At 42.4% G+C, this 22165-nt stretch overlaps 2 protein-coding genes and 2 long non-coding RNA genes across 4 annotated transcripts; 2 read left to right on the top strand and 2 right to left on the bottom strand.

The window, feature by feature from the left end:
- Positions 1-6584: 6584 nt before the first annotated feature.
- On the top strand, positions 6585-8735 carry LOC310858923. Its single transcript, XR_014569247.1, has 4 exons — positions 6585-6627; positions 7648-7833; positions 8429-8524; positions 8655-8735. It is a non-coding gene; the product is annotated as an uncharacterized lncRNA (long non-coding RNA).
- A 645-nt stretch (positions 8736-9380) lies between these two features.
- On the bottom strand, positions 9381-16393 carry LOC310858924. Its single transcript, XR_014569248.1, has 2 exons — positions 15573-16393; positions 9381-9597 (listed from the first exon to the last, which is right to left on the bottom strand). It is a non-coding gene; the product is annotated as an uncharacterized lncRNA (long non-coding RNA).
- Positions 12339-16067, top strand: LOC310858922 (cystatin-like protein; the record flags this gene model as incomplete). The annotated part of the gene is made up of 4 exons (XM_083765229.1): positions 12339-12518; positions 13425-13520; positions 14392-14475; positions 14874-16067. 4 exons carry the CDS (start codon positions 12339-12341, stop codon positions 14979-14981), a joined length of 468 nt encoding a protein of 155 aa, XP_083621355.1. The 3' UTR covers positions 14982-16067.
- A 1504-nt stretch (positions 16394-17897) lies between the features above and the next one.
- On the bottom strand, positions 17898-21469 carry cep20 (centrosomal protein 20). The gene is made up of 4 exons (XM_083764257.1): positions 21431-21469; positions 19406-19603; positions 18631-18715; positions 17898-18363 (listed from the first exon to the last, which is right to left on the bottom strand). Exons 1-4 carry the CDS (start codon positions 21456-21458, stop codon positions 18207-18209), a joined length of 468 nt encoding a protein of 155 aa, XP_083620383.1. The 5' UTR covers positions 21459-21469; the 3' UTR covers positions 17898-18206.
- Between the last annotated feature and the right edge of the window lie 696 nt (positions 21470-22165).

Raw genomic sequence — 22165 nt, 5'->3', positions numbered from 1 at the left:
TGGTCAAGGTCATTTACTAGTCTTATTGAAGGTAATTTATACTGCTCAAGGTCATTGATATTGGTCAAGGTCATTAAGTGGCACGCTATAGTGCACGATTCTTCATCATTGTTGAGGATTTGAAAAAAGGTTAAATCGCAGAAAAGCGAAAGGCTAAAGTCCATGGTCACGGAGGGCATACTATAGTATGTTGTTTTTCTTTTTTTGGTGGTGTGCGGGCTCCATCCAATAACTACACCAGTTGTGATGCAATAGAGTTTGCTGTGACCGTTGTGAATTATGGGTGGTGTGGTCTTTGCCAAGACGGTGGATTGTGGCCCATGCCTTCCTGCTGTTATTTGTCATGTTGGTGTTCTCTATATCTTTTCGTCCTGGGCATGACGTTAAACTGTTCCGTTCGAGAGGACCGGCAACCCTCGAATGTAAACAGCCACGAAAGGAAACTATGTGTGTGTGAGGTGTTCTCTATCATTTAATTCCAGACTTTCCTTCGTTCATTCCCAACTTCACTGTCTATCTCCTGTGTTCTCCATTCATCTTGAGCGATACACAGTTGTCTGATGTGCGGGGGGAGGTGCCGGCTAGTGCATAAAGGCACGGGACAGGTGTTGTCTTGACGCATCCCGTGTTGATGCGACAGGTGTCATTTAGGGCTGTGTCGACCAATTTGGTGTGACGTGATCGGCTCCAGCTTGAGCAGGCATACTCTGCTGTAGAGAAAGACAGGGCCATGGCAGTTGCACGGATTGTTTGTGGGTCTGCGCCCCTCTTGGAGTTCACTAGTTTTCACAGGATGTTATTGTGGGTGTTGACCGTGGCTTTTGTGTTCTCCAGGTGTTTTTTGAAGAAGAGGGTCCTGTATAACTCCAAGATACATGGGGTGGGTATGGTTGGAGAGTTTGTGACCATCCCAAGTGACGCTCAGTTCTGTCCAGCACAGGAGCGGCCGGGACGGAAACCAGCTTGGTCTTTAGTCAGCTTGGTGTCTATGAGTGGCATGAGGCGTTGGAGTAGCAGCCTCTCTTGTAGGTGATGCAGAGGAGGGAAATGGGTCGGTAGCTCTTTGGGGATGATGGGTCTTTGCCAGGTTTGGGGATTGCAACCACTTTGGCCTTTCTCCAGACAGAAGGGATGGTTTTCTGTGCCATGCATTTATTCAGTATCCCCACAAGCCAGGTCTTTGCGTTAGGTCCCAGGTGCTCAACTTTCCCATTGCAGTTTCGAGTTCTTCTAGGTCGAAGGGTTTGGTTTGAGGGCTGGCTGATTGTGGTTGGTCTGATACCACTGTGCGATGGTATTCTCCTGTGGGTCGGCGGCGGTGTTGGTTATGACTGTTGGCCACCAGTTGTGACGCAACAGAGTTCGCTGTGATCGTTGTGAATTATGGGTGGCTCCCTGAGGTCCTTGATCCCCATGGGGTCCAACAGTGGTCATTGAAGCGTGCACACACGCACACACACACACATGCACCTACACACGCACGGGCGCACATGGGCATGCACACGCTAACCAAATGTAACTCTGAGAGTGTAACACATGTAACCAAATGGACCCTTACAGCTCTAACTCTGAGAGTATATATGGTGGCCGACGGGCACGTACAGGTCTAGTGTAACCAAATGGACCATTTGGTCCATGTCTGTAAGTCTGAGAGTGTAACACATGTAACCAAATGGACCCTTACAGGTCTGTCATTCTGAGAGTGTAACACATGTAACCAAATAGACCCTTACAGGTCTTTAACTCTGAGAGTGTAACACATGTAACCAAATTGACCCTTACAGGTCCAACACTGGTTATCGAAGCATGTACACACACACGCACGCACGTGTAACCAAATGGATCCTTACAGATCCAACACTGTTTTTTGTTAATCATCGAATGAAATGTGGGAGGTCGGCAAAAGAGAAAGTTTAAAAAATCAAAGCAAAGGTAATTCGAAAATGTTATTTTTGTGCTTTTGTGTTTCTCTTCTTTATATATTACTTTACTGTTTGAAATGTAAAATTTACATTTCAACGAAAGGACCTGTAAAGGACAACACAAAACCTAAGGCACTGGTGTCGTACTTCTGGTTTACCGGAACGGGGTTCAACTCCCTGCAGTGCCCTGCTCAATGTGTTGTATTTACATGGTTCATTGAACGGGGTTCAACTCCCTGCAGTGCCCTGCTCAATGTGTTGTATTTACATGGTTCATTGAACGGGGTTCAACTCCCTGCAGTGCCCTGCTCAATGTGTTGTATTTACATGGTTCTTTTTTTTTTTTTTTTTTTTTTGCGGCTTACGCCTTTTATTGATTTTTTAAGGGACAGATAGTAGGCTGACAGGAAACGGGAGAGAGATGGGGGGATGACATGCGGTAAAGGCCGTGCCGGGTTCGGGAGTCGAACCCGCGGCACACCGCGACTGGATCACCAGTCCGGTGCCCAGACCGTTACGCTACGGCCTGGGCCATTTACATGGTTCATTGAACGGGGTTCAACTCCCTGCAGTGCCCTGCTCAATGTGTTGTATTTACATGGTTCATTGGTCCATGGTCTCAGAGGTCATTGAGCGGCGTGCTATAGTGCGCGATTCTTCATCATTGTTGAGGATTTTAAAAAAGGTGAAAATCGCGGAAAAGTGAAGGGCTATAGTCCATGGTGTCGGACTGCATACTGGTCAAGGTAATTTATACTGGTCAAGGTCATTTATACTGGTCAAGGTCATTTATACTGATCAAGGTCATTTATACTGGTGAAGGTCATTTATACTGATCAAGGTCATTTATACTGGTGAAGGTCATTTATACATGTCAAGGTCATTAATCCATGGTCTCGGAGGTCATACAATAGTATGTCGTTTTTTTTCGATTTCGGAGGATTTGAAAAAAAAAAGGTGAAAATCGCGGAAAAGAGAAAGGCTATAGTCCATGGTCACGGACCGCATACTGGTCAAGGTCATTTATACTGGTCAAGGTCATTTATACTGGTCAAGGTCATATATACTGGTGAAGGTCATATATACTGGTGAAGGTCATTTACTAATCTTATGAAGGTCATTTATACTGCTCAAGGTCAGTGATGGATTGATTGATTGTCGAGTTACAGTACATTTCAAGCACAAACTCAATACTAAAAAGTTCCAGCATGTGTCTCCACAGTAAGCTGAATAACAAAGCGTGAATGTAGTTTCTAGGTGAAAGTGATTTTTAAATTTCCCCATTGACATGAATGGGAAAAGGCAAAAATTCACATTCAAGTATTTGTTCCTCGGAGATTGTAATCACTATAGTTACAAAACTTTTAGGGATAATTCAACATTATCCCTAAAATTATTTAACCCTAACATTTTATCGGTCGGCCTCATGGTGGCGCTATAACAGCCCACTTTACCTTTTGGCTTATAACTCTTGAACCGTAGGTCGTAAAATAAAAAATATTTTTTCCCTGGATTCCTTGGGTCATGACGCATCTCCCCATATAGGCCACGCCCATTTCCGCCATGATAGATTTTCCGCCATTTTGAATTTTGTCCAAAACACACTTTTTGCTTTTCCTCCTACAGATTTTGTCCAAATCTCACAGAAATCGGCACACGTGATCTCTGGACCCATCCAATTAAAACTGAACTGCAGAATTTTGAAAGTGCGTATCGTTCGGCCGTAATCCTCTTCCGAAGTTAGTAGGAGGGGCCTATATCACAAAAAATGCCATAAATCACGAACGGAATGTCCAATCCATCCCACATTTCAATCACATGTCCGGGGTGGTTCAATCAACCAAGTTCTAAAAGCAATTCCATTTTCATCCATAGGGGGCGCCGCAAATGCGAGAAATGTAACCGTTTGTCGCAAAAACATGAATTTCGGGGGTTAAATCCCCTCCGAATTACTTACGCATGATCTAAGGCGTGACTTGAAATTGTAATTGGCTGGCAATACTAGTGGGAGGGGCATATGTAAGCCACTGCGGCAACCACACTCTGCAATTTTTTTAAATTGCGAATTTTCTAGTTCAGCTTACTGTGGAGACACATGCTGGAACTTTTTACTTTGAAATGTTTTATAGTTTCTGAGTTATTTAACTTAAACGCCCAATGCATGCTCTATGGCAATAGCACAAACTTTGGCATGCTACTAGTCCTACATACAAAATGATGAAAAACGAGGATGATTTTTTTTTTTTTTTTTAACTGATGGGCTATAACCCATCGTTTAAAAAAGAAAATTCAAATCCTCAAAAATGATGAAAAAAGGCGTGCTATAGTATGCCGTACGATATGGGCTATAGCCCATGGTCAAAAATGATGAAAAACGAGGATAATTTTTTTCCCAAAAAATCAAAAAAACGATAAAATGATGAAAAACGAGGATAAAAAAAAAATCTCAAATTAAAAAAACGATGGGCTATAACCTGTCGTTTTTTTCATTTTTTTCAAATCCTCAAAAATGCAATTGGGGCTTTTAAATCCCTCCTCAAAATCTGTTCTCCCTCGTCTTTAAAGGACAACTTTAGTTTTTTTCAACCAAGGTTCATGTTTTAGGTTGTTATTAGAGAAACTAAAAGATGAGTGTTCTTTTTTTTTTCATTTGCTGCTTTCTTTTTTTTTAGGGATTTTAGCTGTTTTTGACGGGGGCGGGGGCATTCGAGCATGGGGCTAAATATGTATTTTTTTACAACATTTTATAGCGATTTCTTTTTTAATTATTTACTATAGTCCTAATAAACCCCTGGAAATTACATCTGGCGACAAAACATCACGAAATCTACTGAATGTGTCAAACTGACATTTTTATACACAGGTTTATTAGGGCTATAGTAAATAATAAAAAAAATTATCTCCATAATATTTTGTAAAAAAATACATATTTAGCACCATGCTCGAATGCCCCCGCCCCCCTGTACAAAACAGCTAAAATCCCTAAAACGAAAGAAAGCAGCAAATGGAAAAAAAATAACACTCATCTTTTACTTTCTCTAATAACAACCTACAACATGAACCTTGGTTGAAAAAAACTAAAGTTGTCCTTTAACTGCACCTGATTTACTAGCCACAATTTGCAACTCTAGATTTTTTTACAATGGGTTGAATCTAGAGTTGCAACAAGCTCCATCCACTTCCTATTCATCATTTTTGGTTTGTGATCTGCTTGTCTTAAATGACGTTAAACTCACCAACATTGCAGCTGCAGTCCAAGCTTGAATATCCTCTTTCAATCTGCCGAGCTTGTTTTTCATAAAAATCCCCCGTAGACATGTTATGAGCTACTTTCTGTCCAAAATATTCCAAGAGTGACATTCCGAGCCAGCCATTTTGTATTTTTGCAACGTGCCGTAAAACAAGATGTGAGGGGGAGCGCTTGTTTAATAGAATCTTACCTGCGCAGGTAAGACACCCAAAGAAGAGGCCGACGCAATGCGACGCCCCATCACGCACAGCCTTCTATTAAACAAGCGCTCCCCCTCACATCTTGTTTTACGGCACGTTGCAAAAATACAAAATGGCTGGCTCGGAATGTCACTCTTGGAATATTGTGGACAGAAAGTAGCTCACAACATGTCTACGGGGGATTTTTATGAAAAACAAGCTCGGCAGATTGAAAGAGAATAATTCAAGCTTGGACTGCAGCTGCAATGTTGGTGAGTTTAACGTCATTTAAGACAAGCAGATCACAAACCAAAAATGATGAATAGGAAGTGGATGGAGCTTGTTGCAACTCTAGATTCAACCCATTGTAAAAAAAAATCTAGAGTTGCAAATTGCGGCTACTGATTTACCTGTATTTTGATTTCCTGCTCTGTGTTATTTATGCTCTGTTTTATATTTTATTGTCTCTTTTCATTGTTTTATATTGCTATGCTCTACTGTCTTGTTTTTACTCTGTTCAGCACTTTGGTCAGCTTTGGCTGTGTGAAGGTGCTATACAAATAAAGTTTGATTTGATTTGATGATGGATTAGTTTCTAAACCATCAACATTCAGTTTTTATCTCTCATCATCAGTGATGACCTATACTGACCCTACAAAGCCGAAAAGTGACTGACTGCAATGCTCTCTCTCTGAAGAGCTCAGACTACTGCCCGCAGGCCGCAGGCAGTAAACAAAACAATTTGGTCCAGTTTTAGGGAAAGCTCCCTAGGATCCTTTAACCACTAAAAGCAACTCAACGTGTGTACGTGTGTGTGTGTGTGTGTGTGTGTGTGTGTGTGTGTGTGTGTGTGTGTGTGTGTGTGTGTGTGTGTGGGTGTGGGTGGGTGCGTGCAGGGAGTGGTCACAGCTCCCAGTAGGTTTTTTCTCAGTCGGCAGAGCATGTCCATACTCGTCAAACAGTCCTACTGATCCTAAGTGATCACTGCGGTCTTGTCTATTGTTAACAGTCGAATCGGGTGCACAGCTAGGGTCAGTTCAGTTATAACCGAGGACCGACAGTCTAGGGTCAGTTCAGTTATAACCGAGGACCGACAGTCTAGGGTCAGTTCAGTTATAACCGAGGACCGACAGTCTAGGGTCAGTTCAGTTATAACCGAGGACCGACAGTCTAGGGTCAGTTCAGTTATAACCGAGGACCGACAGTCTTGCGAAGCAGAACTTTCTCTACAAACTCAACCAGACAGCACCACATTCTCCTCCCTCTGAAGCTAAAGGTAAAAAAAAAAGATTTTTATTTTTATTTTCCATTGGTTTTGACTTCCAAGTTTTAACGAAGTTTTTGCAGCGAGTTTGCCAGTTTTAATTTAGTTTCAACGGCTGTTTTATTTTAGTTTTGCGATTCTTTTCTAAATAACTAAATAAATTATACATTGCTGACAAAACTAAAGGACAATGTGTATTTAGTATTTCTGTTTGTTTTGAAAACGGACAATACAGTTTCAGTTGGTCATTATTTTATTTTAATTTCAGTTAACCGCCTAAACCAATGGTTTCCAAAGTGGGGTCCATGGGACCCACAGGGGTCCAGCAGTTCCAGGGGGTCCCCAGCTAGTTTGGAACCAAATGGACCCTTATGGTCTGTAACCCATAAGGTGGACCCTTACGTCTGTAACTCCAAATGGACCCTAACGGGCGGCGGTGGCTCAGGGGTAGAGTGCCTGGATGGTAACCGTAAGGTTGCCAGTTCGAACCCGGGCTCCCCCAGAGTTACTGTCGAAGTGTCCTTGAGCAAGACACTGAACCCCTAATTGCTCCCAATGTGCTAGTTGGTGCCTTGCATGGTTTCCGCTGCCATCGGTGTATGAATGTGTGTGTGAATGGGTGAATGTAATGCACAATCTCTGTAAAGCGCCTTGGATAAAGGCGCTATATAAATGCACCATTTACCATTTTACCATTTACCATTTGTACACTCTCAGACTTAAATTAATATTGATTTCACAATATAAATTGGGGGTCCCAGAGATAGAAATGACATTAAATGGGGATCCGTAGACTAATGCATGTCAAACTGGGGGTCCATGAAATTAAACGGGTTGAGAATCACTGCTAGAGCCGTGAAAGTCTTCTCTTATGGAGGGGGTCATCTCTTCAAACGGGAGTCTGCGGGGCTGATACGTGTCAAGTTGGGGGTCCTTGATGTTATCTTCTCCTGTTCAGCGTCCACGCTGCAGAATAATAATAATAATAATAATAATAATAATAATAATAATAATAACTATCTTCTCCTGTAGAAGATGATGCTGGTGTTATTCCTGAGCGTGGCGTCCTGCCTGCAGGTGGCAGCACAGAGCAGCTACCATCAGCTGTCAGCAGCTGGCCTGAAGAGCTACGTGGACACGGCTCTGGTTAGAGCCAACCAAAACATTCATCATTATGGACATCTTAACTTCGACAAGATGGGTGTTGCTTCTAAAGTGGTGAGTGTCGATTTCGACAACTCAAATCTTTGCTTCTGGGCAGTCCCTGGAACAACATCATTTGAGATTGTGGTCGACGGCCAAATAAATACATATAATTCTGGGGGTCCTTGGCTTGAAATAGTTTGAGAACCACTGAGTGATATAAACATAGTTTTAAAAACTAGTGAAGATCCAGTACAACAAAAAGACAAATGTTATGTTTGGCTGTGTGCTGGTGTACTGCTCTCTGCTATTTTCGGCACACAGCTGAGAATAAATCAGACATTTCATCGCCTGCTAAGATACATTTTAGTCGACTAAATCAACCGTAGATTTAGTTGACTAAAAGTCTCATGGTCAACTAAAAATAAACGCCAGACCATAGAAGGGCAGTGATTAAAAGTAACTAAGTAGGCTACTGTACATAAGTACAACTTTGATGTATTTGTACTTTACTTGAGTATTTCCAATTTCGAGAGGCAAATATTGTATTTCTAGTTACTCCACTTATATGTATTTGAACACATGTGCACGCACGCACACATGTGCACGAATCTACTTGAATTTCAATTAATTTCGTTTAATGGAGTTGTGTTGACTTGTTGTCTTGCAGACGAAGTTCTGGGTGAATATTGATGTGCGTTTAAAGAACACCAAGTGCAACAAACAGACCGAGCACAGACATCGCCCTGAATGTCCATTCAATCGGGTTGGTCACTTTACATTCACTATTATGCAACAAAATGGGTGGAGTTGTCCTTTAAACAATTGTGTATTCCTTTTCACGTCAGCACTTCTACATTAATATGGTCCTGTCTGTCTGTCTGTCTGTCTGTCAGCTCGAGGTTACATGTCGTGTGTGTGGGCCGGCTGGAAGACAGCCAACGTTCATCGACTGTGTTCGCATAAGAGACCTGCGGAAAGCGGTAAATATCTCGTTTCTACTGTCTGTCTGTCTGTCTGTCTGTCTGTCTGTCTGTCTGTCTGAAAAAACGACCAAACATTTGCTTGATTGGTGTTTGGTACGTGTTGTGAACTAGGCCTAAGACGTGTTAATTCTGCTAACAATGCACTGAAAAGTGTCTTAACACATTATTTGTCTTCCAGCGTTATGCGACTTGGAACCAGCACTGTATCCAGCAGTGGCCAGGCAGCAAAAGTATCATTCACGGGGTAAAGACGACGGCCACTCCCTCCCTACCTTCAACAGCGCCCTGAAAATCCACCTGTTCAGAACAGCTTTCCTGAGTTCACTTTGATTTCAACGTGTTACTTTTACTGTGCTATTTCCATTAATTAATGTTATTCTTTTAGTGTTTTTTTCCTAATAGAGTAGTCAGTAGTCCTTTCTTTTGTCCTCTCCCGCGGCCCCCACACATGTAAAGCGTCTTTGAGTTCTACTTAGAAAAGCACTCCCTGATATCTTGCCACACTAATTAACCCATTATGGGTGCCGCGCTATGAGCTTGTAGATCTGCTATTTTTGAGAAATCGTGACAATGTGGTGCAAATCTTTGAATATATATTCTTTCAGGGCGACCGTTTTTAACTGGGGGGGGGGGGGGGGGTGCCTGGAACAACATATTTTCAGACGGGGGTCGGCGGCCAATTACATATATTTTTTGGGGGTCCTTGACGTGAAATAGTTTGAGAACCACTGACACTGTATTTCAGAAGACTGAAATACCCGTTTATACGTCCGTTTATACGTGCACCTTTGTTCGCCCCTGCGACTGGGCCCCTACCCAGACTCCATATATGGAGTCTGGACAGGGCCCCTGCCTAGACTCCATATATGGAGCTGGCCTGTGCTTTATGTTCTCACATCTGCATAGACTGCATGGGCATGCCTTACAAAGAACTCCATATATGGGCATACATGGGACCCATATAGCCTAATAATTGGGTGGGGCATACATGTCCAACTTGCATCGTTCCAAGCTCAAGTTCATGTTAAAATATGATACCAGTAAATATGTAAAGTGCAGTATATTTTAGCCAGTAAATATAATAACGTGTACTACATTCAGTGATTCAGATAACTGTGACATTGCGAATATTTTATGTTTGGAAATGAATACATTTTGTTCTTCTTTTCGTGTCTTTGAAGCATGTGGTTAGTGGACAGTTTCCCAGTACTTTACAGTCCATTGTTATCGAACTCTGACAGATCTTTTGAGATGCATTTTGTTAAGGCTCAAGATGAAAAATAAAGGAGTGAAGTGCTCATTTTCTTTATATTATAATTTTTATCCCACGATTTTGCATGTTTCTCAAAAATCTGCTTCTCTCATAAACAGATCTTTGAGAAACATGCAACAACAAAAACAACAACATTGGTTTGTGCATCCCTAGACATTGTACTGCTATTGCTATGTGAACATAATGTATATCCAAATACAGCATATAGAATGTCCACTTCCAGCCAAACATCATAATAATCTTCTACCATGTGCAGTTCTCAGCAGCCAAAGACGGTTTGAGGCCACCAAGTACAGCAGTATGTTTACACGCATGCTGCATTGTAGAGGCCCATATTTTGATAATGCAATTTATTTTTAAATCTTTTTCTTTACAATTACACTCGACAACCTCAGGTTTAATTTGTTATGTAGCATGAATATGTTGCTATAGTAGAACCTAGACTAGAGGTGTTTGAAACATTCAAATGTGTCTCACGCTAATAGTAGTTTTCAGACAAGGGTACACATGGAGAACAAGTTTATTTATTTATCTGTTGATATCTACATAACAAAATATGTTATCAATTCAGTTTATTTTTTTCCATGAATCCAGACATTCTAAAGTTTCTTTTGATACATTCCGTGTTCATATAGGTCCAACAGAGAATTAAAAGAAATGAAATGAAATTAAAGGGTGGTCAATGGTGGCATAGGTTAGCTCAGTTCTTGGGCAGACTGGTTGGCACAGATAGTTAATGGGAGATTCACCAGTAAATATATAATTGCCATGAGAAATGTATACTGCTACAGCTGCAGTGTCAGAACGCATTTAATTCTTGCTATTGAAATATTTCCAAAGTATAACTATGACTATTATGTAACAACCTCTTGGGTGAGGTTGCCACCATGTGGTGCAGAGAGGAACAGCAACATTAAAATGATTCAGCAATATAAAAATATTTATTCCAAATAGTTTGGAATCACACTATTGGATCACATTACTGGCGGTTAGCGAGTGTAGGATAGCGTGACCCAGTTAAATTCAGGGTACATTGCGTTATTAAAATGGCACAAAGTGCATTTTAGAGAGAAACTGGGGACCTCAGACGCTTCCCAGGTTCGAGAATAGACTTTTACCAAGGTCTAGCAGGCTTTGTTTCGGTGAGTGGTTTCGTCGTTTTGTTTATTTGCTGTTATTAGAAAAACAGCGCACGGGAGTGGAAATATGACCAGAGGGCTGTGGAAGGTACTTCCACAAGGCGTCAGAGAGAGGCTCGCTGTAAGCCTTAGCCCTGCCCTACAAGCCGAAAAGTGACTGACTGCAATGCTCTCTCTCTGAAGAGCTCAGACTAGTGCCCGCAGGCCGCAGGCAGTAAACAAAACAATTTGGTCCAGTTTTAGGGAAAGCTCCCTTGCCTCCCTAGGATCCTTTAACCACTAAAAGCAACTCAACGTGTGTACGTGTGTGCGTGTGTGTGTGTGGGTGGGTGTGTGGGTGGGTGCGTGCAGGGAGTGGTCACAGCTCCCAGTAGGTTTTTTCTCAGTCGGCAGAGCATGTCCATACTCGTCGAAAACAGTCGTACTGATCCTAAGTGATCACTGCGGTCTTGTCTATTGTTAACAGTCGAATCGGGTGCACAGCTAGGGTCAGTTCAGTTATAACCGAGGACCGACAGTCTAGGGTCAGTTCAGTTATAACCGAGGACCGACGCAGCAGAACTCTCTCTACAAACTCAACCAGACAGCACCACATTCTCCTCCCTCTGAAGTTAAAGGTAATTTTTTTAATCTTTCATTTGTTTTTTATTTTCCATTGGTTTTGACTTCCAAGTTTTTGCAGCGAGTTTGCCAGTTTTAATTTAGTTTCAACGGCTGTTTTATTTTAGTTTGTATTGCGATTTAAAAAAAAGAAAAACTAAATAGCCTAAATTATACATTGCTGACAAAACTAAAGGACAATGTATTTATTATTTTTGTTTGTTTTGAAAACGGACAATAGCCTACAGTTTCAGTTGGTCATTATTTTAGATAGAAATTACATTAAATGGGGATCCGTAGACTAATGCATGTCAAACTGGGGGTGGGGGTCCATGAAATTAAACGGGTTGAGAATCACTGCTAGAGCCGTGAAAATCTTCTCTTATGGAGGGGGTCCTTGGCACATCTCTTCAAATGGGAGTCTGTGTGCGGGGCTAATACGTGTCAAGTTGGGGGTCCTTGACTGTTATCTTCTCCTGTTCAGCGTCCACGCTGCAGAATAATAATAATAACAATAATAACAATAATAACAATAATAATAATAATAATAATAATAATAATAACTATCTTCTCCTGTAGAAGATGATGCTGGTGTTATTCCTGAGCGTGGCGTCCTGCCTGCAGGTGGCAGCACAGAGCAGCTACCATCAGCTGTCAGCAGCTGGCCTGCAGGGCTACGTGGACACGGCTCTGGTTAAAGCCAACCGAGAGCTCTCATCAAATGGACATCTTAACTTCTACAAGATGGGTGATACTAAAGTGGTGAGTGTCGATATATGTGACTACATTTGACTGAGGGACTGTCATAACTTCAAATTGACATATTGGTTGTTCAGTTTGACCCACCAGTTTTGGAGATATGGCTTATAGATAGCTCTGATCCATAGCCTTCTACTGCTTCTACGATTCTGCCCTGCGCAGTAAGGCTATGGGACTTTCCGTTTTAAATCTCAAGTCGAAATCAGACCAGCCTCTCCTCTTTAGCGTAAATAAAAAGAACGTTTTTGCTACTCACCAAAACAAAGGCGGGTTGTGTCAATAGAAAGCCTACTTTCCTTAGTGGACGCACTCTGAGCCCCCCACCACACGTATAAACGGTACTTTTTGGCCAGAAAGGGATTTTTTTCCACCGGAGGAAAAATATTCTCTATGAGGCAGTTCTCTGGGCAATATCAGTAGAGGGCGCAGCGGAGTAAATAAAAATGTTTTTTTCCCGGTGGAAACAAAATCCCCTTTTGGCCAAAAAGTACAGTTTATACGTGTGGTGGGGGGGGGGGGGGCTCAGAGTGCGTTGCCTGTTTTCATAGACCACAGAAAATCCACTGAGTGTTCAAAGTTCAGGTTGTGTGGGTGTATAGGTATAATAGGTATATATGTAGGCCTATGTGTTTAGGGTGTATAGGTATAATAGGTATTATGTATGTGTTTAGGGTGTATAGCCGATGTGTAATGTAGGTCATAATAAAACCTAAATGAAAAACGTCATGGAATTAATGTCATGAAACCTTTAAAAGGTTTTAAAAGTGCTTACATCATGTGCACGCACCTACACATGTGCACGCACACACACGCACGCACACATGTGCACGCATGCACACATGTGCACGAATCTACTTGAATTTCATTTCATTTCATTTAATGGAGTTGTGTTGACTTGTTGTCTTGCAGACGGAGTCCTGGGTGAATATTGATGTGCGTTTAAAGAACACCAACTGCAACAAACAGACCGAGCACAGACATCGCCCTGAATGTCCATTCAAACAGGTTGGTCACTTTACAAGTTTACATTCACTATATGCAACTAAATAATAATAATAATAATAATAATAATAAACTTTATTTATATAGCACCTTTCATACATAAATGTAGCTCAAAGTGCTTTACAGAGCAGAAAAGATAATAAAAACAAAAGCAAAACAAAACAGCATTAAAACAGGCATGCAGTTAAAACAATAGGACAATAACGCAGTGTCAAATCAGGAGAAGGCAGTGGTACAAAGATAAGAACAGATAAAATAAGGCAACGACATTAAAAAACAAGCAGTAATACAATACAGTGAATAACAAAAAATAAAATATCACTTAAAAGCAATGTTGTAGAAGTGGGTCTTGAGAAGTTGAGCTGTGCTTTAAAAATGTCTACAGAGGCTGCCTGACGAAGATACAGTGGGAGCTTGTTCCATGCCGACGGCCCGTAGAAGCAAAAAGCTGCTTCCCCGTATTTTTTAGTTGCCATTTTTTTAGGCAAAGCGAGCAGGCCAGCAGTGTAAGACCTTAGGGGGCGGTTTGGGACATATTTAGGCAGGCAGTCATGTAGGTAGGAAGGTGCGAGACCATTGAGAGCTTTATAGACAAGTAAAATAATTTTAAAATCAATCCTAAAAACAACAGGAAGCCAGTGCAGTGATGCCAAAACTGGAGTAATATGTTCTCTCATCTTAGTTCTAGTTAAAACTCTAGCTGCTGCATTTTGGACAAGTTGTAGTCTGTCAGTTGTTTTCTTAGGCAGTCCTGAAAAGAGCGCATTGCAGTAGTCAAGCCGAGAAAAAACAAAGGCGTGGAAATGGGTGGAGTTGTCCTTTAAACATGTGTATTCCTTTTCACAACATTAATACCTGTCTGTCTGTCTGTCAGCTCGAGGTTACATGTCGTGTGTGTGGGCCGCCGGCTGGAAGACAGCCGTTCATCGACTGTGTTCGCATAAGAGACCAGCACATGGTAAATATCTCATGTTTCTACTGTCTGTCTGTCTGTCTGAATAAACGACCAAAAATTTGCTTGATTGGTGTTTGGTACGTGTTGTGAACTAGGCCTTAAGACGTGTTAATTCTGCTAACAATGCACTGAAAAGTGTCTCAACCCATTCTGAACGGGAACCCATTTTGGTGTTAGCATCATGTTATGCTTAAGCTATTGAAAAATAGCAGATCTACAAGCTCATAGCGCGCCACACGAGCTTGTCGGTCTGCTATTTTTGAAAAATCGAAGGGCGACTGACATTTTTAGAATCTGATCTCAGGTCAGAATGGGTTAATCAGACCAGTGTGTTTCCAGTGGAAACCTCGTATGAATCTGATCTCAGGTCAGAATGGGTTAACACATTATCTGTCTTCCAGCGTCATGCGACTTGGGACCAGCACTGTATGCAGCAGTGGGCAGGCAGCAAAAGTATCATTCACGGGGTAAAGACGACGGCCACTCCCTCCCTACCTTCAACAGAATAGGTTTGATTCACGGGGTAAAGGCGACGGCCACTCCCTCCCTACCTTCAACAGCGCCCTGAAAATCCACCTGTTCAGAACAGCCTGACTTCTGACTTCACTTTGATTTCAACTTGTTACATTTACTGTGCTATTTCCATTAATTCATGTTATTCTTTTTCTGTTTTTTTCCTAATAGAGTAGTCAGTAGTCCTTTCTTTTGTCCTCTCCCGCGGCCCCCACACATGTAAAGTGTCTTTGAGTTCTACTTAGAAAAGCACTCCCAGATATCTTGCCACACTAATTAACCCATTCTGGGCAGATCGGCACCAAGTGCTACGAGCTTGTATAGATCTGCTATTTTTGAGAAATCGTGACAATGTGGTGCAAATCTTTGAATATATATTCTTTCAGGGCGACCGTTTTTAACTGGGGGGGTGCCTGGAACAACATATTTTCACACGGGGGTCGGCGGCCAATTACATATATTTTTTGGGGGTCCTTGACGTGAAATAGTTTGAGAACCACTGACACTGTATTTCAGAAAACTGAAATACCCGTTTATACGTCCGTTTATACGTGCACCTTTGTTCGCCCCTGCGACTGGGCCCCTACCCAGACTCCATATATGGAGTCTGGACAGGGCCCCTGCCTAGACTCCATATATGGAGCTGGCCTGTGCTTTATGTTCTCACATCTGCATAGACTGCATGGGCATGCCTTACAAAGAACTCCATATATGGGCATACATGGGACCCATATAGCCTAATAACTGGGTGGGGCATACATGTCCAACTTGCATCGTTCCAAGCTCAAGTTCATGTTAAAATATGATACCAGTAAATATGTAAAGTACAGTATATATTAGCCAGTAAATATAATAACGTGTACTACATTCAGTGATTCAGATAACTGTGCCATTGCGAATATTCTATGTTTGGAAATGAATACATTTTGTTGTTCTTCTTTTCGTGTCTTTGAAGTATGTGGTTAGTGGACAGTTTCCCAGTACTTTACACAGTACTTTACAGTCCATTATTATCGAACTCTGACAGATCTTTTGAGATGCATTTTGTTAAGGCTCAAGATGAAAAATAAAGGAGTGAAGTGCTCATTTTCTTTATATTATAATTTTTATCCCACGATTTTGCATGTTTCTCAAAAATCTGCTTCTCTCATAAACAGATATTTGAGAAACATGCAACATTGCTTTATGCATCCCTAGACATTGTACTGCTATTGCAATGTGAACATAATGTATATCCAAATACAGCATATAGAATGTCCACTTCCAGCCAAACATAATAATAATCTTCTACCATGTGCAGTTCTCAGCAGCCAAAGACGGTTTGAGGCCACCAAGTACAGCAGTATGTTTACACGCATGCTGCATTGTAGAGGCCCATATTTTGATAATGCAATTTTAAATCTTTTTCTTTTTTAAATATTTTTATCCCACGATTTTGTAACCCATTTTTCACCCCTGTGTCAATCATATAATGTGATCCTGGGCTCTACACACCCTCCGCCAACCTGGGGAGAGCAACGGACTTGAACTCATGCTTCCTTCATGCCTGAGTGTCCAAGTTGCTCCTTTACACCTGACAGGGGGGAGTTTCCCTGGTTGGACGTAGCGCGTGGAAGGAACACGTTATTCCAACCAGTTCCTTTCCCCTCCATCAGGCGCCCCGGCTGGCCAGGGGGAGGCAGTATAGAGACCAGTTCCTTTCCCCTCCATCAGGCGCCCCGGCTGGCCAGGGGGAGGCAGTTTCGAAATATTTCTCTTTACAATTACACTCGACAACCTCAGGTTTAATTTGTTATGTAGCATGAATATGTTGCTATAGTAGAACCTAGACTAGAGGTGTTTGAAACATTCAAATGTGTCTCACGCTAATAGTAGTTTTCAGACAAGGGTACACATGGAGAACAAGCTTTATTTATCTGTTGATATCTACATAACAAAATGTTATGAATTCAGTTTATTTTTTCCATGAATCCAGACATTCTAAAGTTTCTTTCGATACATTTGGTGTTCATATAGGTCCAACAGAGAATTAAAAAAAAAATGAAATGAAGTGAATGGGTGGTCAATGGTGGCATAGGTTAGCTCAGTTCTTGGGCAGACTGGTTGGCACAGATGGTTAATGGGAGATTCACCAGTAAATATATAATTGCCATGATAAATGTATATTGCTGTGTCAGAACTCATTCAATTCTTGCTATTGAATTATTTCCAAAGTATGATAACTATGACTATTATGTAACAACCTCTTGGGTGAGGTTGCCACCATGTGGTGCAGAGAGGAACAGCAACATTAAAATGATTCAGCAATATAAAAATATTTATTCCAAATACAACATACCAAATTAAAGACAGATATTTTACACATGAAGAGCAAATACTTACAAACATGTTTGGGGACGTTGGGAGCATTAGGTCTAAAACACACAAAACATCCCCATTTGACTTTCACATTTCACACAAACACCATGAATCACATACGATAGGTATGATTTGGCCCTCAGCAAACATTTGGCAACAGCTCAACAAGAGCAGTTCAAAGACTTCATTCATATTCATTGTAGCAGAATTATTGTTCCATATTCTAATGCAGGCGTTCTCAACCCGTGGGGCGCGACGTCGCCAAATCATTTTGGGTTTTTATTTTAACTCACACGGCCAAAGCATTTCTGGGGGTCCCCAGCCAAAAAACACTTCGGGGCAACATAGAATAATAATATGGTTACCATTGGGAAATGTCGAGGCACCTTGTTGGACAGTACTGTACTGTACTGTACATCAGTATCTCTCAAACCTTTTCATTTCAAGGATCCCCCGTTTGGTATTCATTAGGCCACAGACACCCCCCCCACCCTCCCTTAACTCTAACAGTGTACAAATGGATCCATTGGTTCCATTTGTACACTGTTAGAGTTAAAACTGTCATCAGAGTTACAGACATAAGTGTCCACTTGGTTCTTAACTGTGAAACATTATGCTGGTCGAGACTAGCCTGGCTAATAATAAGCCACTAAAGCCAGACCGAATCAGCCGTTGCAGTGTCGTGGTGATATTAGTCTGGCTTATTAGCCAGGCTAGGTCGAGACCCCTTGGAACAACTCATTACAGAACTACTGTACCTGAATCTAACCCTAACCCTAACCCTCTCAAGGACTCCTGGGGGGTCGCAGGCCGCACTTTGGGAACAACTACATGGACATTAAAAACATTCCAGTGGTCAATGTTTAGACATCAGGTCCAGACTCCTGGTGACCCCCTGGGACGGGGTGACCCAGGGGGGCAGGGTGACCCCCTGGGACGGGGTGACCTCGCAGGAACACCTTCCCTCCGTCGTCACCCCTGCGTGTCAGGAAGTGAGACACCAAGCCATACAGGAGGGGCCTGCAGAAAGAGCACTGTATCAGTTGACATGCATGAGTAACAAGAACCCATTCTGACCTGAGATCAGATTCTAAAAATGTCGTCTACATCCAGACAGTTTTCTGAAAAAGCCATGTTTCTATGTCAGTGGTTCTTCGATTTCTCAAAAATAGCAGACCCTACAAGCTCTACAAGCTTGTAGGGTCTGCTATTTTTCAATAGCTAAAGCATAGCATGATGCTAACACCAAAATGGGTTAATATTGACTTCAAGTCCTGATGAACTTACACGGATGTGGACCTGGCGTCCTCCACTACACTCAGTTCATTGGCCAAGAACTGTCTGTCCAGAGGAAGTCCAGGCTGGCCGGACTCTGCAAGAACAAACCCGGGCCGAGTTAAAAACCCATTTGGACCCGAGGACGATTCTACGAATGTCTTCTAAATCCTGACAGTTTCCTAAAGAAACCTATATGTCAGTGGTGCTCAACAATTCCGTGTCAAGGGCCCCCAGAATTATCTGTATTTGGCTGCGGGGGTCTTCTGAAAATATGTAGTTCCAGGGACCCTCCCAGGAGCAAACATTTGAGTTAAAAATGTTCGCTCTGAAAGAATATATATTCATTCTTGCACCACGTTTTCACAATTAAAAAAAATTGCATTATTTTTCAATAGCTAAAGTATAACATAATGCTTACAACACCAACAGGGGTTCCTGCCCAGAATGGGTTAAATGTATTTGAAATTAAATTAAAAAAAGGTTACTTTTCAGAATTCCAATTCAAAAAAGCTAAAAGAATTCAGGATATAAATTCAAATATAGCAAAAAAATTACGATCTACAAGCTCAACACGTGTCGCAGTGCGACGCGTTTTGAGTTTGTAGATCGGCTATTTTTTGCTATAACAGAAATATACAATGTGGCCCTCTGGAGTGAGTGTGGAAATATAGTGGCCCTCTGATCTAGACTCACCCGCTGTGAGCACGGAGGCCGTGTAGCGGTACTGGTTGTGGTCATTTAGCGGTACTGGTTGCGGTCATTTAGTTCCACTGACTAGACTCACCCGCTGTGAGCACCGAGGCCGTGTAGTGGTACTGGTTGAACTCCAGGTACTCGCGGATGAGCTCGTTGACGAGCAGGTTCTCGTGGGACAGCGCGGGGCGAGTCTCGCTCTGGTCGTCCAGCGCGCTGAACACCTCGGCTCTGATGCGGGCCTTCAGCTGGCCCAGAACCCCGCGGGATTCCAGCGTTTCTCTCACGGCTGCATGGGGGGGGGAATAGAAAGTTTGCATTAGGTCAATGTACAGTCATGAATCAGTGGTTAAATTAACTAAAGTACCCCAATGACCTAAGTCTAGGGTGATCCAAACCAGATCCAAAATGTTCATTTGAGGGACAGAAGTGTCACATGTGTGGGACGGGGGACCCACAATAGCCTTGATGTCATATAGGCCTAATATTGGCTATCATGAAAATCATGCTTTATTTTTATGCTATTTTGACAGGCTTAAAAACACTTGCAGGGAGAGACAATGAGAGAGCAGAAGGCCAACTATTAGGGGACTAAACTATTAGGGCATTTGAACACTGATGCAATTGCATGTCAGTCACAATGTGGGACAGACAGGGTCTCAATGTGAAGTTTGTCAGTCACAATGTGGGACAGACAGGGTCTCAATGTGAACACTGATGCCTGTCAGTCACAATGTGGGACAGACAGGGTCTCAATGTGAACACTGATGTCTGTCAGTCACAATGTGGGACAGACAGGGTCTCAATGTGAACACTGATGCCTGTCAGTCACAATGTGGGACAGACAGGGTCTCAATGTGAACACTGATGCCTGTCAGTCACAATGTGGGACAGACAGGGTCTCAATGTGAACACTGATGCCTGTCAGTCACAATGTGGGACAGACAGGGTCTCAATGTGAACACTGATGCCTGTCAGTCACAATGTGGGACAGACAGGGTCTCAATGTGAACACTGATGCCTGTCAGTCACAATGTGGGACAGACAGGGTCTCAATGTGAACACTGATGTCTGTCAGTCACAATGGGGGACAGACAGGGTCTCAATGTGAACACTGATGTCTGTCAGTGTCAGTCACAATGTGGGACAGACAGGGTCTCAATGTGAACACTGATGCCTGTCAGTCACAATGTGGGACAGACAGGGTCTCAATGTGAACACTGATGTCTGTCAGTCACAATGTGGGACAGACAGGGTCTCAATGTGAACACTGATGTCTGTCAGTCACAATGTGGGACAGACAGGGTCTCAATGTGAACACTGATGCCTGTCAGTCACAATGTGGGACAGACAGGGTCTCAATGTGAACACTGATGTCTGTCAGTCACAATGTGGGACAGACAGGGTCTCAATGTGAACACTGATGTCTGTCAGTCACAATGTGGGACAGACAGGGTCTCAATGTGAACACTGCTGCCTGTCAGTCACAATGTGGGACAGACAGGGTCTCAATGTGAACACTGATGCCTGTCAGTCACAATGGGGGACAGACAGGGTCTCAATGTGAACACTGATGCCTGTCAGTCACAATGGGGGACAGACAGGGTCTCAATGTGAACACTGATGTCTGTCAGTGTCAGTCACAATGTGGGACAGACAGGGTCTCAATATGTGGGACGCCTGAAAAGTCTTGGAAATGAGGGACTGTCCCACGCAAAGAGGGACATCTGGTCACATGGTCACAGTGACTGTCTGTAACCCAGAGAGTAAAGGGTCCATTTGGTTCCAACTGCTCAGACTCAGAGTTACATTTACATTGATTTTACAATATAAATTGGGGTCCCAGAGATAGTAATGTCATTACATGCCATGGGGGGGGGGGGGGGGGGGGGGGTCCGTCTAGACTAATGCAGGTCAAACTGTGGGTGGAAATGGTTGAGAATATAAATCTTCTCTTATGGGGGTCCCTGGCATGTCTCTTCAAATGGGGGGTCCGCGGGGCTAATTAGTGTCAATTTGGGGGTCCTTGACATGAAAACATTTAACAGAAACACATAATTAACATGAAACAAACAGAACATGAATCATAATAATTATAGCGTGTATTAATATTTACCACTCTTCAGTTCTGTGACGGTCGCCATTTTGCAACAAGTGTAAACAATGCAAGCCACGCCCACAGTCAGTGTCGCGCAAGACGTCGCGCATGGATGACGTTTTATTGCCCTGCAAGGGTTGCCAGGTTTTTCCCATTTTGTCCCATTTTGGGCGAGAACCCATTTTGGTGTTAGCGTCATGTTATGCTTTAGCTATTGAAAAATAGCAGATCTACAAGCTCATAGCACGCCACCGAGTGGCGCGCTATGAGCTTGTAGGTCTGCTATTTTTGAAAAATCGAAGAACGACTGACATTTTTAGAATCTGATCTCAGGTCAGAATGGGTTAAAACAAGGGTTGCCAGGTTGTTCCGAGAGAAACAAGTAAACGGACACTGAGACACACACACACCTGTTTTGTGTTTACGTTTAGTTCTGCTTTTTGTTTTGGAAGTAAGAGAAAGAATCGGATAAATAAAAACTCATAATAATAATAATAGGCCTGTTGAGTCGTCAGTGTTTAATTACCACGATGGAGGAGAAGGAAAAGCATCTAAAACAAGGAGTAGATCCATCCATACCAGTGTTGTTTTTGGCAGCAAATTTATATTTTAGTTTAGTCACTAGTTTTGTGTGACTAGTTTTAGTCACATTTTAGTCACCTGGAATGTCTTAGTGTTAGTCTAGTTTTAGTCGACTAAATGTCATAAGAATTTAAGAACAGTTGATTTAGTCGACTAAAATGTATTTTGGCG

Source organism: Protomyctophum parallelum, assembly GCF_964188405.1.
Source record: "Protomyctophum parallelum genome assembly, chromosome: 5".
NCBI lineage: Eukaryota > Metazoa > Chordata > Actinopteri > Myctophiformes > Myctophidae > Protomyctophum > Protomyctophum parallelum.
This window is presented reverse-complemented; position numbering and strand designations above follow the sequence as displayed.

What these genes read in the sequence shown, in the direction of transcription:
- cep20 (XM_083764257.1), bottom strand. Translation starts at nt 21,458, where the DNA reads ATGGCGACCGTCACAGAACTGAAGAGTG. An exon ending in CGTCACAGAACTGAAGAGTG is followed by an intron (nt 19,604 to 21,430) that starts GTAAATATTAAT and finishes CCCCCCATGCAG; the next exon opens with CCGTGAGAGAAACGCTGGAA. An exon ending in GGCCTCGGTGCTCACAGCGG is followed by an intron (nt 18,716 to 19,405) that starts GTGAGTCTAGTC and finishes TTGTTCTTGCAG; the next exon opens with AGTCCGGCCAGCCTGGACTT.